The sequence below is a fragment of the Bubalus bubalis genome, chromosome 20 (genome assembly GCF_019923935.1).
Source record: "Bubalus bubalis isolate 160015118507 breed Murrah chromosome 20, NDDB_SH_1, whole genome shotgun sequence".
In the NCBI taxonomy this organism is placed as follows: Eukaryota; Metazoa; Chordata; class Mammalia; order Artiodactyla; family Bovidae; genus Bubalus; species Bubalus bubalis.
This window is the reverse complement of record NC_059176.1, coordinates 24,374,319-24,387,135: the sequence shown is the minus strand read 5'-3', so window position 1 is coordinate 24,387,135 and position 12,817 is coordinate 24,374,319. Positions and strand designations below refer to the sequence as shown.

The following is a 12,817-nucleotide window of genomic DNA, read 5'->3' as shown; positions in this document are numbered from 1 at the left end:
TTCATGCATCAGAGAAAGAAATGGCAACCCACTTCAGTGTTCTTGCCTGGAGAATCCCAGGGACAGTGGAGCCTGGTAGGCTGCCATCTATGGGGTTGCACAGAGTCAGACACAACTGAAGCAACTTAGCAGCAGCAAGGAAACAACTCATTATCTTGAAAACTGATGAATAAAGAGAATGAGTCCAACATTTACCCTGCCTTGCCTTTATGAGCTATACCACTTGGTAACAAAAGAGTAGATTATTATAAAGGTAATCTAACAAATAAATGAAAATAATACCGCTATTTGGCTCTCTCATCGCGCGGCAAGCCTTCAAGATGGCGCCGAAGAAAGACAAGAAGCCTAAGAAGTCAACCTGGAAGTTTAATTTGGATCTTACTCATCCAGTAGAAGATGGAATTTTTGATTCGGGAAATTTTGAACAGTTTCTGCGGGAGAAGGTTAAAGTAAATGGAAAAACTGGAAATCTTGGGAATGTCGTTCACATTGAACGCTTCAAGAATAAAATCATAGTCGTTTCTGAGAAACAGTTCTCTAAAAGGTATTTGAAGTACCTTACCAAGAAATACCTTAAAAAGAACAATCTTCGTGATGGCTTCGTGTGGTTGCATCTGACAAGGAGACTTACGAGCTTCGTTACTTCCAGATTAGTCAAGATGAAGATGAATCTGAGTCTGAGGACTAGATGATGCCATCCTTCACAGGGCTTTGCTTGCTAATAAAACTAATTATGCATACAAAAGAAAGAAACATCTTGAAATGGACCTTTAGCTTATCAGTGAATAAAAAACATTACTCTGTATGTTAAACATTCATCTTTATTTAAGTGTATGCTCTTTATAGAGTGCTGGCTTTCCTTTAATACTTTTTTATATTTTTATTGGAGTGTAGTTGATTTACAATGTTGTGTTAGTTTCAGGTATATAGCAAAGTGAATGAGTTATACATAGATATCCACTTGTTGTTTTGTCATATAGACCATTACAGAGTATTGAGTAGAGTTCCCTGTGCTATACAGTTTTTTAGTTATATGCTAAGTTGCTTCAGTTGTGTTCAACTATCTGCAAACCCACGGACTGTAGCCCGCCAGTCTCCTCTGTCCATGGGATTCTCCAGGCAAGAATACTGGAGTGGGTTGCCATTTCCTACTCTTATCTGTTTTATGTATAGTAGTGTGTACATGCCAGTGTCAATCTCCCAATGTATCCTTCTCCCCCGTATTCCCTGGTAATCATAAGTTTGCTGCATCTGACTTCCATTTTGTAAATAAGCCTTTGTCCACCTCCCCCCCGCCCCAAATACTTTGTATAAGCAGTATTTAAATAGCTTATAGCTAGTGGAATTTCAGGATTTATCTAATGTACTGGTTTTACAGATGTCCTCAAGTTAAAAGTATATAGCAAAAACACAACTGGGTGTAACTATAATAAAATATTTAGTTTTGAAAAAAAAAAATACCACTATTTGGCAATTTCTAATGAATGGCCATAAGCATTAAACATTAATGACTGCTAATATCACAAAATAAAGAGATAATCAGAAATTATATGCCTTTTATAGTCTTGAATCTGAGTCTAATCCAGTTTCTGTATGCAACTGACAATTTGCAGAAATTCAAAGAACAGAAGAAAATTTTGGATTGTACCAACAAATTGCAATCATCAAAATCCAGTCTGTGGGACTCTACAGGTTAAAAGGCTCAGGTTCTTCAACTGAAAATGCATAAGGAAATGAAAGAGATAAAGGGAGAACTTAACAGAATAAGAGACCTCAAAAGACATATTTTTTAAAAATGAGGCAAGAATAACTGATAGTGTGTTGACAAAATTATTTTTAAAAAGCAGAGGAATGATTATCATAAAAGCTAGATGGGAACTTCTCTGGTGGTCCAGTGGTTAAGAAATCACCTTCCAATGCAAGGTATGCAGGTTCAATCTCTGGTGGGAGAACTAAGATCCCACATGCTGTGGGACAACTAAGCTCATCTAGAGAAGTCTGTACTTCAACTACTGAATCTGCATTCTGTAGAATCAGTGGTCTGCAACAAGAGAAATCTGTGCTCAATGAGAAGCCCTTGTGCCACAAGTAGAGAAAAGCCACAAATCACAGCAAAGACCCAGAGCAGCCAAAGAATGAAAAATCTAGATGGGAAGCTTCTTCATGTGGGAAGAGGAAGAGTGGCAACTGGGATGGGACACATGGAGGAAGCTTCTGGAGGTGCTGACAAGATTGTACTTCTTGACCAATGTATGTTTGCCTTATAATAATTTCTTGAGTTTTATGTGTGTATTGCATGCTTTTTCTGTCTTCACATTTTATTTTACAATAAAAATATTTTAAGCAATTAATTCCAGATGAATTTTGAGTTTGTACCAACGTGCTTCTGTATCTCACCTGTGAACCAAGCCTTGGCTCTTTCTTCCTGTCAGCTAATTGGAGGGAACATCTATTGGGCCACAGGTGTGAACTGAAGGAGGGGTGTTGGTTCTCAGAGGCAAGTGAGTCGGGGGACTGGGCAATGTGTTTGGTTACTTATCTGTGCCTTCTGGATCTGCTCAGTCCTCCCTGATCCCCAACTTACCTCCTCTTGTATGCAACTCATGATGAATGGTTCTGGTCACATAGTCCCTTGGTGTCCCATGATCAGGTAGTCAGTCTCTACTAAGGGCTAAAAGCAAGTCAAAAGCTGCTTTACAAATGATATCTAACTTCCTGCTATTGTTCCAGAGCCCTGGTGGTCTGAAGTCCGGCTCTCCTCTGTGAGACTTGCCAGAGACTGCAGGGCATCCTTATCTACCACAGATACCTCTAGCTCATAGGATTTGACATATCCTAATCCATGTGGCAGGCCTGCTTGGAGCACAGCCTACAGCTGCTGCCAACCCCTCCCTTACTATGGAGGCCATTCAAAACTAGCAGTGTATGGAGTCATCTGGCCAAAGGGTTGGATTCCCAAAAATGCAGTCTCCAAAATCTGTAGAGGACTACTGTTTGGTGTGCTTCCTTCTTAGCAGTAGATTGTACAAGGTGCCGTAAATTGGTCTTTTCTTGGATGGTATGTTTCAGCAGGATTCAGGCCACCCAGTCTCACTCAGGACAGCTTCATTAACAGGGTAAGTCCTTGAATGATTGTGTAGTCATCTTCCACTTTCTGATACATATATTTCTTATCAGCATTTAGAGGCCTCCGTGACTCCCACTACATCCTCCCAGGGCTCAAGTAGTTTAACAAAATGTCATTAATGTAAGCGACCAGCGTCATATTCTGTGGAATGCCCAGATAATCAAAGTCCCTTTGGACTGTATTGTAACAGAGAGCAGGAGAATTAATGTAACCCTGGGGCAAGACCATGAGTGCATATTGATAGCTGTTGCAAATGAATGTGATTTGCTTCTGATCTTTTTTCCTCATAAGGATTTAAAAGACTGCATTTGCCAGGTTAAGAGCTACATACCATATGCTGGAGTTTGTCAATCTGTTCCATTAAACATAGCACATCAAAATCATAGCACTGCAGCTCAAATTGGGGCTATCACTTGGTTAAGTTTATAGCATTGCACTGTTCTGCCCTGATCTGTGTGATTTTTGCTGGGCCTGTAACAGAAGTCTGTCTCAGATTGCCTGCCGAGGGATTCTGCAAGGATTAGGGAGAGGGGTGTGTAGGGGACAGAAATCAGAAAATTTGAGAATAGAGATTTTATCTCTGTTATAGAGATGTGAAAAATAGAAAATTAACATAACTAGAAAAACAGAATTCCATAGTTTCTTCTCAGTGTTGAGAGCCCATGTTTGGTTATGACCTAAAACCATAGTTGCTGGTGTTCAGTTTCTCAGTCATGTATGACTATTTGTGACCCCATGGACTCTAGCACGCCTGGCTTCCCTGTCCTTCACTATCTCCCAGAGTTTGCTCAAACTCGTCCATTGAGTCAGTGATGCTATCCAACCACCTTATCCTGGAATGGAATTTTAAGGCTGTACTCCAGTATTCTTGCCTGGAAAATCCCATGGACAGAGGAGCCTGGTGGGCTACAGTCCATGGGGGCCACAAAGTCAGACACAACTGAGCAAATTTTTTTTTTTTTTTTTTTGCCACACCATGGGACAGATTTTAGTTCCCTGATCTGGGATCGAACGCTTCCCTGGCAGAGAAAGAGCAGAGTCCTAACCACTAGGCTGCTAGGGAATTGCCCAAGGCTGTGCTCTTAATACGTTGTCTGTTCTGCCCTTGACATTTTCCATTTCTTCCATGGATGTTGATCTGGTTAAGTAATGCTTGTTATTTCTATTTTTTAAGAAAAGTTTGTATTTATACATATTTTTAAAGTTTTAGCATAGAGTTGTAGGTAGTATTTTGTAAAGAAAAAAAAATTCCATCGTCTGTCCATGAATTCTCCAAGCAAGAATACTGGAATGGGTAGCATGCGCTTCTCCAGGTTATCTTCCCAACCCAGGGATCAAACCCTGGTCTCCCGCATTGCAGACAGATTCTTTACCACCTGAGCCACCAGAGAAGGCCCATATCTATGGTTAGCACCCCCATATCTTTCCTGCTTGTCTGTATATATTCCTTTTTCTTGACTAGCTAGAGATTGGTGTTTTCATTTTGCTCCTCAGGGAGGCTGTTTAGATTTATCTTTCAGTTGCACTGGTTCTAAGCCCATTTTAGAGCTATTCACATCTGCTTCTGTTTCCTGCATTAGACAGTAGGCTGTGAGTAGAAAGAGACACACCTGGGGGTTCCTCTGACCCCCAGGAACACTTGACTCTAATGTCTTCCACAACCATGGATTCAGTTCATTTTGATAAGATTGACTTAAATCTTCCTGTTTGGTAATTTGCCTTTAGATTCTAAAAGAAATTACAAATTTTATTAAATCTGCCCTCGTTTTTTTAGTGTAGGGCTTATCAGTATAGGTTTTTACACTTCCAACAAATCAATGGAAAACTTTTACACATTCTACCTTATAGGTTAAACAGATCTAGGCAAATTATTGTATATAGGTTGGATAACAACAAGGTCCTACTGTATAGCACAGGGAACTCTATTCAGTATCCTGTGACAAACCAAAATGGAAAAGAATATATATATATGTGTCTGGGTGCCTCTTGAGAAACCTGTATGCAGGTCAGGAAGCAACTGTTAGAACTGGACATGGAACAACAGACTGGTTCCAAATAGGAAAAGGAGTACGTCAAGGCTGTATATTGTCACCCTGCTTATTTAACTTACATACAGGGTACATCATGAGAAACGCTGGGCTGGATGAAGCACAAGCTGGAATCAAGATTGCCAGGAGAAATACCAATAACCTCAGATATGCAGATGACACCACCTTTATGGCAGAAAGTGAAGAGGAACTAAAAAGCCTCTTGATGAAAGTGAAAGAGGAGAGTGAAAAAGTTGGCTTAAAGCTCAACATTCAGAAAACTAAGATCATGGCATCTGGTCCCATCACTTCATGGGAAATAGATGGGGAAACAGTGGCAACAGTGTCAGACTTTATTTTTTGGGGCTCCAAAATCACTGCAGATGGTGATTGCAGCCGTGAAATTAAAAGACGCTTACTCCTTGAAAGGAAAGTTATGACCAACCTATACAGCATATTAAAAAGCAGAGACATTACTTTGTCAACAAAGGTCTGTCTAGTCAAGGCTATGGTTTTTCCAGCGGTCGTGTATGGATGTGAGAGTTGGACTATAAAGAAAGCTGAGCGCCGAAGAATTGATGCTTTTGAACTGTGGTGTTGGAGAAGACTTTGGAGAGTCCCTTGGACTGCAAGAAGATCCAACCAGTCCATTCTAAAGGAGATCAGTCCTGGGTGTTCATTGGAAAGACTGATGCTGAAGCTGAAACTCCAATCCTTTGCCCACCTCATGCGAAGAGCTGACTCATTTGAAGAGACCCTGATGCTGGGAAAGATTTGAGGATGGGAGGAGAAGGGGACGACAGAGGATGAGATGGTTGGATGGCATCACTGACTCAATGGACGTGAGTTTGAGTAAACTCTGGGAGTTGGTGATGGACAGGGAGGCCTGGCATGCTGCGGTTCATGGGGTCTCAAAGAGTTGGACACAACTGAGCGACTGAACTGAACTGATATATAATGGAGTCACTTTGCTGTACAAAATAAATTAACACAACATTGTAAACAACTATACTTCAAAAAAAATTTTTTTTAAAGGCTCTGTTTACTGGGGGTAGGGGACAGGGCATGCGGGAAGGAAAGGAGATGTCAGAAAACTCTATTTTATGATTTCTGAATTTGGACTTAAGAACTGATGTTTGAATTGTTATCCAGCTAGCAACTTGCTGGCTTTGGGTATAGCTTCATTGCACAGTACTAATGGTATGAATACAATAGAATTGAAGAGGTTAATTTTCTTTCTGCAAGAATGTTTTGGTAGAGTGTTTGTGAGTGGGTGAGATAATGGGCATTTGGTCTTCTTGTATAGTGTGTGGGGAGATGAATATCATTACAGCCAGTATGATGGGCTATTTGGTAATATCAAAAGACTTAAATGTGCACATACCCTTTGTCCCAGAAATACTGCTGCTAAGAATGTATCCTAGGATAATAATATAGACAAAAGGGCAAAGATATGTGTATGTACATAGGTATTCATTGCATCACTTTAGAACAGAAAAATGGAAACTGGAAATTTTGAATAATAGTAATTTGTATAGATTCTGATATCGCTATAACAATCGCTAGAGAATTATGCAGGTATTTTGAAAAAACATGAATATGTGTTTGTGTGTGTTTGTATATAATTGATACTTAAAAATCTGGACAGGAGTTTTAGTTAAGGTACCAGCAGGACCCAGATGGCACACTCAATTTGAGTAATTTGGGCCAGGTTCCATATAGGGGTTATTCACAAGGTGTAGGCAGGACATAGAGAAACAATGAGATATGGTACTGCAGCTGATAAGGGTGTGGAGGGTGGCATGTGCTTGCCACATCCGTGCCTGCCTGAAGTAGCCAGCTGTGCTTGTGTCACTTCTTCCTGACCTCATGGACTGTAACCTGCCAGGCTCCTCTGTCCATGGGATCATCCAGGCAAGAATACTGGAGAGTGGGTTGCCATTTCCTACTCCAGGGGATCTTCCTGACCCAGAGATCAAACCCACGACTCCTTCACCTCTTGAGTTAGCTGGTGGATTCTTTACCACTGAACCACCTGGGAGCCTTGAAGGAGCCAGAGGAAGAAGCTATTAGGGAGAACTCTGTGGCCTTTTGACAGGATTTGTGACTTTTCTTAAAGTGATGGCGTCTTCCCAGAGCAGCTCCACAGTGTGGTTGCTGCAAAATGAGTATCTTGGCCTTTCTTTGCTTCCTCTCCCTACTCTCCTACTGGTGTCCTTCATTCATTTGAGTTTAACCTGAAGTCAGACTGCAAAGGTCCACTGATGCAGTCCGTGTAGATCAACCCATAAAACACAGAGCACGGTGGGCAGGATTCAGAGGGGATCCCAAGGAGACAATCAGAAAATACCAGCTCAACAGATGTACAGCAGTATGTTAACAGAGGTTATGCTGGAGAGTGGGATTTAGTTCAGTTCAGTTCAGTCATGTCTGACTCTTTGCGACCCCATGAATTGCAGCACGCCAGGCCTCCCTGTCCATCACCAACTCCTGGAGTTCACCCAAGCTCATGTACATCGAGTTGGTGATGCCATCCAGCCATCTCATCCTCTGTCGTCCCCTTCTCCTCCTGCCCCCAATCCCTCTCAGCATCAGGGTCTTCTCCAATGAGTCAACTCTTCGCATGAGGTGGCCAAAGTATTGGAGTTTCAGCTTTAGCATCAGTCCTTCCAAAGAACACCCAGGTGGATTCATATTCTTGTCTGTTTCTTCTAATTTCTTGACAATGAACGTATCTGACATATGAGTTTTAAAAGTTGTATGGGTTTGTGTGTGTGTGTGAAAATAGTTAACCTTAAATTATCTGAAAATTATGAACTTGCTTTACCAAAATTTAGTTGTTTTGTCTCTGAATGCCTCTCTTAACCCTTAAACCTTATTTACTTAAACAATATCCTCCTCAGGGTTTCTTAAGTGACAAAACAAGGAGTTTGCCTAATTCCAGCAGATGTTAACAATTGCGGTTGGGGTAGGGATTTAGCTTTATTTGGGAATGCTTATTGCCTTTTGATGAAATTATTGGTGTCACTGTGACATTTAAAGCCATTGTATGGAAAAGCAGTCTGAGTTTCTCAGAAGAAAGGAGCTTTAAAAGCCGAATGTAATTCTTTAATCCTGATATAATATGGAATTTAGTTGGATTAGTAGATAGCATTATTAAAGCATTATTCTTGAAATGAATTTATTAGACCAGATTAAGATAAAATAGCCTATTTTATGTCTTTCAGGGGTGCATATAGAAACATTTATGTTATTGATTTTTGAGCACTTCTCTACCATGGAGGAGCCTTAATGTATATGTAAATTCATTTGTATCATTTCTTTTTAGATTCCACATATATGGGACGACATACGATATTTCTCTTTCTCTGTCTGACTTACTTCACTCAGTATGACTCTCTCTAGGTCCTTCCATGTTGCTGCAAATGGCATTGTTTTATTCTTTTTAATATTGATACAATATTCCATTATATATATGTACCACATCTTCTTTATTCATTCCTCTGTCGATGGACAGTTAGGTTGCTTCCCTGTCTTGGCTGTTGTACACAGTGCTGCAATGAATACTGGAGTGCATGTATCCTTCTGGATTATGTTCTTCTCTGGATATACGCCCAGGAGTGGGATGCAGGGTCGTATGGTAGCTTTTTTTGACCTTTTATACAGTTCATGCGGTTCTAACGGCAAGTATACTGGGGTGGTTTCCCATTCCCTCCTCCAGTGGATCACATTTATCAGAACTCTCTGCTGTGACCCATCCATCTTGGGTGGCGCTGCTTGGCATGGCTCATAGCTTCATTGACCATAAAGAAGGCAGAATGCCAAAGAATTGATGCCTTCGAACTGTGGTGCTGGAGAAGACTCCTGAAAGTCTCTTGCACAGCAAGGAGATCAAACCAGCCAATCTTAAGGAAGATCAACGCTGAATATTCACTGGAAGGGCTGATGCTGAAGCTGCAGCTCTAGCATTTTGGCCATCTGATGTGCATAGATGACTCACTGAAGTCCCTGATGCTGGGAAAGATTGAGGGCAGAAGGAGTAGAGGGGATCAGAGAATGAGATGACTGGATGGCATCACTAACACAGTGAACATGAACTTGGGCAAACTCCGGGAGATGGTGAGGGCCAGGGAGGCCTGGTGTGCTACAGTCCGTGGGATCACAGAGTTGGACACGACTGGGCAACTGAACAACACGGTAGCTCTAGTTTTAGTTTTTTAAGGAATCTCCATACTTAGTAGTAGTAGCAGTAGTATACTGTTCTCCATAGTGACTGTGCCAATTTACATTCCCACCAACAGTGTAGAAGGGTTCCCTTCTCTCCATACCCTCTCCAGCATTTATTATTTGTGGATTTTTTTGATGATAGCTATTCTGGCTGATATGAGGTTATATTTTGTGGCTTTGATTTGCATTTCTCTAATTAGCAATGTTGAAATCTTTTCATGTGCCTATTGGCCATCTGTATGTCTTCTTTGGAGAAATGTCTACTTAGATCTTCTGCCCATTTTTTGAGTGGGTTTTTTGTTTTGATGCTGTTAAGCATCGTGAGCTGTTTGTGAATTTTGGAGACTCATCCTTTATCGGTCACATCATTTGCAATTATTTGCTCCCAATCTGTGGGTTGTCTTTTCACTTTATTATTTCCTCTGCTGTGCAGAAGCTTTTGAGCTTAAGTAGGTCCCATTTGTTTGTTTTTGTTTTTATTTCTATTTTTCTGGGAGATGGATCAAAAAGGATATTGCTGTGATTTATGTCAGAGAGTACTCTGCCTCTGTTTTCCTCTAGTTTTATTGTTTCCTGTCTCACATTTAAGTCTTAAATCCATTTTGAGCTTAAAGACTTAAATCCAGTCTTTCTCTCTCTTTTACTTCTTTCACCTTTAAAGACCCTTGTGATTAAATTGGACCTCCCCCCCACCCTCAGATAATATGAGGTAATCTCCCTGTAATTCTAACTGCAAACTTAATTACTCTTTGGTGTAATATAACATATTCAAGGGTTCCGGGAACAGAATATGAACATCTTTGGGAGTCATTATTCTGCCTAGCATAGTCTATCTTCTGGACCCTAAGTATGCCAATATACATCCCATGTGTAAAATATATTCATCACATTACAAGATCTCCAATTAAAGCATCAACACAAATAAAAAAATCATCTAAGTCTCATTAGCTCAAAAATCCCAATCACAACTATCATCTAAATCATGTATGGGGGATTTTTCTGCCTGCCACATACATGTTACATACTGAGGAATGAGCATAAGTAGATCAAGATAAAGAAATGACAGTATATTTCTCATCTGAAACAATACAAATGAGAAAATAGTGCAGCAGCCTCTTTCAAGTACTGAGGGAAAAAATTGTTAATTAGAATTCAATACCCATCAAAATATATATATTTTATTCAGTCTCAAATAAGACAAAAAAGAGAAGGAAAAAAAGCAAATGGGATATACAGAAAACATAATAACATGATAGATTTTAACATACCAATTATGGCATGAAATGTAAATGTTTGAACACTCTAATAATTGCAAGGCATCAATTACCAGATTGGATTAAAAGAGTAAAACTCAATTATATGCTGCTTACAAGAAACACACTTTATTTATTTAAATTAATTTTTATGGGAGTATAGTTTGTTTTCTATGAGATAAGTTGTTTTCTTTGGTGCAAATAATATGACATTTTTCAAATCTCAGGATGTAAAAAATATTTCTGAACAGTAAGTATTTGGGATTCCTAGAAATTCTGGAGAGCAGAGATTCTTCGTGAACTTTCTTTTTGAAGAACAGTGACAATTGGGAGCTTTTTTCTTCCCTACTCCCAGGTGTAAAGATGAGTTGAGAGATTGAGTCTTCACTTAAAGATTATTTCAAAACTTTCTTAACTAGTGTTTTTCATTCCTAAAGGAGTGAAATCAACCTCTTTACAGTGAGTTTAACATCTGTTCTCAACTGATCTCCCTTAATTGCTGGCTATTTCTAATTTCAGCTAAACTATATGGTATCTGACACAGAATCTAAAATAATTGTATTGGTCATTTTTGTCACATTTCAAAAATGCAAGCATTAAGAACATCTCTGAAAGTAAAACAGGGCAGTGGATGTGCAGACATCAGTTGACATTACCTGGCTTTTTCTCTCCCTTTAGTCAGTTATGTACATTTATGGCTCATAATGAGCACACTTGTCTGATATTTCTAGTTAGAGCCAATTGAAGCAGATGGTTCATCACTTTCTAATGTAGCTATTAAATGTCTCTGCATTTAAGCCCTAAATGCATGCCTTTGGCTCAACTAACACCTTTTAATATGTTTGGTTTTCATTTTTTTTAGAATCGGAATTCTGATTATATAAGCTGAAGTTTTGCACAATACTCATTACATTATTTTACCCTTTAAAAATAGCACACATATGTGTAAGTTAGCCTATGCATATATATGTACATGTTTTAAAACAACTGTTTTGATAGGAAGCTGTGAAAATGCTAGAATATTGTCGTTCAGTTGCTACATGTCCCCCTCTTTATGACCTCCTACTGCAGCACGCCAGGTTTCTCTGTCCTCCACTGCCTCTTGGATTTTGCTCAAACTCATGTCCATTGAGTCAGTGATGCCATCCAACCATCTCCTCCTCTGTCATCCCCTTCTCCTCCCGCCTTCAATCTTTCCCAGCATGAGGGTCTTTTCCAGTGAGTCAGCTCTTTATATCAGGTGGCCAAAGTATTGGAGCATCAACTTCAGCAACAGTCCTTCCAATGAATATTTAGTGTTGATTTCCTTCAGGGTTGATTGGTGTGATCTTACTGTCCAGGGGACTCTCAAGAGTCTTCTCTGGCACCACAATTTTAAAGCATCAATTCTTTGCCAGACAGCCTTCTTTATGGTCCAGTTCTCGTATCCATACCTGACTACTGGAAAAACCATAGCTTTGACTATATGGACCTTTGTTGGCAAAGTGACGTCTCTGCTTTTTAATATGCTGTCTAGGTTTTCATAGCTTTTCTTCCAAGGAGAAAACGTCTTTGAATTTCATGGCTGCGGTCAGCATCCACAGTAATTTTTGAAGCCCAAGAAAAGAAAATCTGTCACTGTTTCCATTTTTTCTCTCTCTATTTGCCATGAAGAGATGGGACCAGATTCCATGATCTTAGTTTTTTGAATTGAGTTTTAAGCCAGCTCTTTTCACTCTCCTCTTTCACTTTCATCAAGAGAATCTTCAGTTCCTCTTCACTTTCTGCCATTAGAGTAGTATCATCTGTGTATCTGAGGTTGTTGATGTTTCTTCTTACAATCTTGATTCCAGCTTGTGCTTTATCCAGCCCAGCATTTCACATAAATGTACTCTGCATATAAATTAAATAAGCAGGGTGACAATATACAGCCTTGTGGTACTCCTTTCCCAATTTTGAACCAGTCAGTTATTCCATGTCTTCTTCTTGACCTGCATACACGTTTCTTAGGAGATAGGTAAGGTGGTCTGGTATTCCCATCTCTAAGAGTTTTCCACAACTTGTTGTGACCCACATAGTCAAAAGCTTTTAGTGTAGTCAATGAAGCAGAAGTAGTTGTTTTCCTGGAATTCCTTTGCTTTCTCTATGATCCAGTGAATGTTGGCAATTTGATCTCTGCTTCCTCTTCCTTTTCTAAACCCAGC

At 39.8% G+C, this 12,817-nt stretch overlaps 1 protein-coding gene across 1 annotated transcript; it reads left to right on the top strand.

Annotated features, from left to right (window-relative positions):
• The first annotated feature begins 272 nt into the window (after nt 1–272).
• Nucleotides 273–1,257, top strand: LOC112580826 (60S ribosomal protein L22-like 1). The gene is given in 2 exon segments (XM_044932943.2): nt 273–591; nt 594–1,257. Coding segments are annotated over 2 exon segments (366 nt in total). The 5' UTR covers nt 273–320; the 3' UTR covers nt 689–1,257.
• Nucleotides 1,258–12,817: the final 11,560 nt, after the last annotated feature.